This window comes from Myotis lucifugus, unplaced genomic scaffold (assembly GCF_000147115.1).
Source record: "Myotis lucifugus unplaced genomic scaffold, Myoluc2.0 scaffold_4, whole genome shotgun sequence".
NCBI lineage: Eukaryota > Metazoa > Chordata > Mammalia > Chiroptera > Vespertilionidae > Myotis > Myotis lucifugus.
In genome coordinates, this window is record NW_005871052.1 from 22,361,750 (window position 1) to 22,367,749 (window position 6,000).

The window sequence follows — 6,000 nt, forward strand, 5'->3', positions numbered from 1 at the left end:
TATTTTAATGGAGATTACATTGAATCTGTAGATTGCTTTGGGTAGTATGGACATTTTAATGATGTTGATTCTACCAATCCATGAACATGCTAAGTTCTTCCATTTGTTTATGTCTTCCTCTATCTCTTTTTTCAATGTCATGTAGTTTTCTGAGTACAGGTCTTTTACTTCCTTAGTTAAGTTTATTCCTAGGTATCTTAATTTTTTTGGTTCAATGGTAAATGGGATTTTTTTGTTTCTCTTTCCGTGAGGTCATTATTGGTGTATAAAAAAGCCATAGATTTCTGGGTGGTAACTTTGTATCCTGCTACATTGCCAAATTCATTTATTAAGTCTAGTAGTTTCTTGATGGAGTCTTTGGGGTTTTCTATGTATAGTAGCATGTCATCTGTGATTTAAGGACAGTTTTACATCTTCTTTTCCAATTTGGATGTCCTTTTTATTTCTTCTTCTTGTCTGATGACTATGGCTAGCACTTCCAGTACTATATTGAACAGGAGTGGTGAAAGTGGGCCTCGCTGCCTTGTTCCTGTTCTTAGGGGAAATGAGTTTAGTTGTTGCCTATTGAGTATGATGTTGGCTTGTAGGTTTGTCATATAAGGCTTTTATTATGTTGAGGTATGATCCCTCTATTCCCATTTTTCTAAGGGTTTTTATCAAGAAAGGATGTTGGATTTTGTCAAATGCTATTTCTGCATCAATTGATATGACTATGTGATTTTTATCTCTCAATTTGTTTATGTGATGTATTACATTTATTGATTTTGCAGATATTGTACCATCCTTGCATTCCTGGAATAAATCCCACTTGGTCATGGTGTATGATCTTTCTAATGTAATGCTGAATCCTATTTGCTAGAATTTTGTTGAGATTTTAGCATCTATGTTTATCAAGGATATTGGTCTGTAGTTCTCTTTTTTGTGATGTATTTATCTGGTTTTGGGATTAGGGTAATGCTGGCTGCATAGAAAGAACTTGGAAGTGTACCTTCCTATTGAATTTTTTGGAATAATCTGAGGAGGATAGGTTTTAGTTCTTCTTTGAATGCTTGGTAGAACTCCCCTGTAAAGCCGTTCTGACCAGGGCTTTTGTTTGCTGGAAGATTTTTTATCGCTGCTTCAATTTATTTGGTAGTTATTAGCCTATTCAGGTTTTTTTATTCTTCTTGATTGAGTTTTGGAAGCTTGCATTTTTCTAACAATATGTCCATTTTGTCTAGGTTGTCCATTTTTTGGAATAGAGCTGTTCATAGTATTTTTTCATTTGTATTTCTGTGGGATTTGTTATTACTTCACCTCATTCATTTCTGATTTTGCTTATTTGGGTTCTCTCTCTTTGCTTCTTGGTGATCCTGGCTAGAGGTTCATCAATCTTGTTTATCCTTTCAAAGAACCAGCTCTTGGTTTTGTTGATCTTTTGTATTGTTGTGTTTTTTTTGGACTCTATATCGTTTATCTCTGCTTTGATCTTTATAATTTCCTTCCTTCTACTTATGCTGGGCTTTTCTTGTTGCTCTCTTTCTAACTCTTTGAGTTGTAGGGTTAGATAATTTATTACTATTTTTTTCTTGTTTTTTGAGATAGGCCTGTAGAGCTATGATCTTCCCTCTCAAGATTGCTTTCACTGTGTGTCCCATAGATTTTTGATTGTTGTGTTTTCATTGCCATTTGTTGCAAGGACGCTTTTTATTTCCTCTTTGATCTAGTTGGCAACCCAATCATTGTTTAATAGCATGCTATTTAGCATCCAGGTGTTTGATTTTATTTGTTTTTATTGTAGTTGATTTCTAGTTTTATGCCATTGTAATCTGAGAAGATGCTTGATCTAGTGAGTCATTTAGGATTGATGTTTCTTTGCTGATTTTTTGTTTAGAGGATTTGTCCAGTGGTGTTAGTGGGACACTAAAGTCCCCTACTATTATTGTATTATTGTCAACCTCTCCCTTGATATCCTTCAGGAGATTTTTTTAAGCATTTTGTTGCTCCTGTATTGGGTGCATATATGTTTACCAGAGTTATATCTTCTTGTTGAATTGCTCACTTTAGTATTATGAAGTGGCCTTCCTTAACTCTTTTTATGGCCTTCATTTTGAGATCTAATTTGTCAGATATAAGTATTGCTACCCCAACTTTTTTTTGCATTTTCATTTGCCTGAAAACCCTTTTTCCACCCTTTCACCATCAGTCTGTGTGAATCCTTTGTTCTGAGATGGGTGTCCTCTAGACAGTTATATGGATCATGTTTTCTTATCCACTCAGCTACCCTATGTCTTTTGATTGGGGCATTTACTCCATTTACATTTAAAGTTATTATTGACAGGTACTTGTTTGTCACCATTTTTATTCTTTACTCCTGTGTTCCTTCTTCCCTTCCTATTTCTTCTTTTTACAGAAGACCCTTTAGCATTTATTGCATTGTAGGTTTGGTTGTAATAAACTCCATTAGTCCTTTTTTATCTGTGGAGCTCCTGATTTCACCCTTAATTTTGATTGATAGCCTTGCTGGGTACAGTATTCTTGGATTCAGACCCTCCTTTGCAGGAGTTTGTATATTTCATTCCATTCCCTTCTGGCCTGTGTTTCTGTTGAGCAATCAGTTGCTAGTCTGATGAGGGATCCTTTGTAGGTAACTTTCTGTCTCTCTCTCTGGCAGTCTTTAAGATTTTTACTTTGTCATTAGTGTTTGCCAATTTAATTATAATGTGTCTTGGTGTCGGTCTTTTGGAGTTCATCTTGTTTGGGACTCTGTGAGTTTCTCGGACTTGTGTGAGTTTTTTCTTCCTTATATCAGAGATGTTTTCTGTCATTATTTCTTCAAACAGGTTTTCTAGTCCTTGCTCAGTTTCCTCTCCTTCTGGCATCCCTATTATGCAGATGTTGTTTCATTTCATGTTGTTCCAAAGTTCCCTTACGCTCTCCTCCTATTTTTTAAAGTTTTTTTCTAGATGCTGCTCTGCTTGGGTATTTTTTCCTACCTTGTCTTCTTGCTCACTGATGCAGTCCTCTACTTCTTCTAGTCTACTGTTGATGCTTTCTATTGAGTTCTTTATTGCATCTATGTCATTTTTTTCATTTCTTCTTGGTTCTTCTTAATTTCCTCTTGGTTCTTACACATATTGTTGAATTTGTCTTCCATCCCTTTCAGTGACCTTATGACCATTGCTCTGAATTCCTTTTCTGACATAGTGCTGGCCTCCATTTCATTTACTTCCTCTTCTGGTGATGTTTTTCTTCTTCTTTTTTTTTTGTATGCGGGTTGTTTCTTTGTCTCCCCCTGATAGCTCATCTCTGGGTGTCTGGTTATGTAGCTCTCTCTCTCCTTTCTCTAGGCGATATCTGACCTTTCCATCCATGGTTTGCCTCAACAGCTGTGTTTAATTCACCAATTCCAGTTGGATGTTATTCGATTTGGCTGTTCTTTCTATCTGCTCTGTGAGAAGTTAAAGGGCTCATCCACATATTTGCACCACTTTGTCTGCCTCTTGACAGGCTTTTTAGGTGCCCTCAGTTGGGGATGATGTAGTCCAGGTGTTCATGGGTTCGTAGCTGAGGCAACTGGTCCCTGGGCATTGTGGTTGTAGGGTCCCGCGAGGTATCCAAGGTCTCCCCAGTTGAAAGTAAAGCTGGGCTTCAGATCACAGCCACTCTCCCCTTCAAGATGGTGTGGTCTCTGTGGCAGAGATGGCTGATCTGGGAGAGATTTCAGCAACAGTAGAGGCTGCCCAGCCAGGGGAACCCAGTCCGACAGTCCCCAACAGTCCTTTGGAATATAGCTGTCTCTCACTCACAAATACATATACTCCCCGGAAGTCCATACACTTTCCTTTTGTTCTCTCACTCACACACTATCTTGCAGCCTGCCATCTCATTGGCAGCCATCTTGGATCTCTGCTGTGTCTCTTTTGTATGAATGGCTCAGCCTTCAGAATTTCCTAAAATCTCTCATGCAAGTAGCAGCTGGACTCAGTGTGTCCCATACCTCTGATAAGTGGGCCCAGGCCCGGCACCAGCAGCAGCTTGCCAAGATTCACAGCTTGGTCTCTCCTGGGAAACTCTAAGCCTAACACAAGTAGCAGCCATCTGCAGATGACTCTGTAGCTCATGCTTGGTGGCCCCAAGTATCCTAATAAAAAGAAAAAGAGAGTGTGGGCATTTCACTATTGCTCCACCTAAAAGAAATAATAAACCATCCCACTAAGTAAATCCAAATTTAGACATATAAGAATCTGGGAGAGAATATCCAATACACATATCACACATACACACAGCAGGAATTATGTGAAATTGAAATGACTATTCAAGGATGCCATTTTCCACCTACTGTCTCACTGATGGCTTGATTGCATTTTTTTCCTGCAGCTACCTGCTCCCTGATGATAAAAAAGTCACCAAGCACAAAACTCTGGTAATAAAAAGGAGTGTTAACCCTCAGTGGAATCATACTTTCATGTTCTGTGGCCTGCATCCCCAGGATATAAAGAATGTTTGCCTAGAACTTACCATCTGGGACAAGGAGGCCTTTTCTAGCAACATCTTTCTGGGAGGAGTTCGTTTGAATTCTGGAAGTGGTGAGGGACTCGGGGACCCTGATTTGGTCTGTGACTCTGCATGGGGTTTGGGAGTGGTTCCTGAAGGTGTGATATGTAGTAGGTATATATGTAATTTCAGCATAGCTGACTCCTTAATTTCCACAGATGTCCCATGCCTTTAACCAATGATCTGTTCATTTTTAAAATAAATGTACTACTTCACAACTTTACCGATATATCCTTCAACTAGAAGTTTGGGATGCATAATTTTTATTTTCATTCTTTTCACAAAGTATAATTTACACTTTAGTCTAAGTGAATTTCAACTGCTTTTTTGGGCCTTACTTCAGGTTTTTCCCAGGAGAGGATCACCAGACAACACAGACTCTGATAGGAGAGAGGATGTCCAAGACCAACTTTATTTCGTCCTCTTCTCATCCCTGTCCATAATTTGCAGCCATTACTCACACTAGTTAAAACAAATAATTTTCCCTGAAAACTAACATCTGATGTTTTGCAAACAGACCATGGAAACACACCACAAGACACAAGTATAGGGGGAAAATTATAGTAGTGGAGCACATGCAGACCCCAAACTCAGTATTCTGTAGCTTGGTCCAGACATACGTGTTCTGCATGCACCATGGTCAACATTCCTGTTAAGAATAAACCCACCCCTCTGATGATCAACTTATTATAGATTAAGGAGAGCCTAGAACATCTATACCAGTAAAGTGAAGACTCCCCAGATCAAAGAACTTGAGTTGTTAGAAAGAAAGAGCACCAGAGCCTTGTTCAGCCTTTTATTCTGTCATGTAAACTCAATCCTGATGAACTAGCTCTCTGCAAACTACCAAAGTGGGGATGAAAGGAGCTACGAGTACCCTTTTGATTGTTTCTCATCATCTATGCAAAAGAGAGTAGTGCAGGCTGTAAAAGCTATATTTCACTCAACACCACTCACTAGATGTGGTTAGTGAGAACAAGTCAGCGAAGGGCTCTGTGATCAAAAGGCCCCCTCAGAGGTTACTAGATATCTTCCAGAAGACCAAAACATTTAATATGTGAAGAGTAATATTTCTATTTTCCTTTTTAAGGTGTGAGCCATGGAAAGACTGTGGATTGGATGGACTCACAGGGAGAAGAACAACACCTTTGGCAGAAGATGGCCGACAATCCTGGGACTCCTGTAGAGGGTATACTCATGCTTCGTTCCAGCATGGGGAAGCGTCAGCTCTGAAGGTACCATTCTCCAAAATGAGACATCCTGAGACTGTTTGGCTGTCATTTCCTACCAGTAGCAGGCTTGGGTCCTGAACTTCTTCTTCCCTGGCATTTCTCACTTGAGGGCATTAGGACATGAGGGGAGAGATGTCAGTGTGATGAACATTTAGGGTCTTGCTGAAAGTCTAAAAAAGCATGTACCATTATATGTTCATGGCCCATGGACATCTTGATTGGATGATAGAAA

At 39.2% G+C, this 6,000-nt stretch overlaps 1 protein-coding gene across 2 annotated transcripts in view; it reads left to right on the plus strand.

Moving 5' to 3' along the window:
• SYTL5 (synaptotagmin like 5) overlaps nt 1-5,769 on the plus strand; it is a 238,301-nt gene extending 232,532 nt beyond the window's left edge. For both annotated transcript variants that reach the window (XM_023763930.1, XM_023763935.1), the window contains 2 exons: nt 4,360-4,568; nt 5,627-5,769. In XM_023763930.1, coding sequence (XP_023619698.1) covers nt 4,360-4,568; nt 5,627-5,769 — 352 coding nt within the window. The remainder of the gene's footprint in view (nt 1-4,359; nt 4,569-5,626) is intronic.
• Nucleotides 5,770-6,000: the final 231 nt, after the last annotated feature.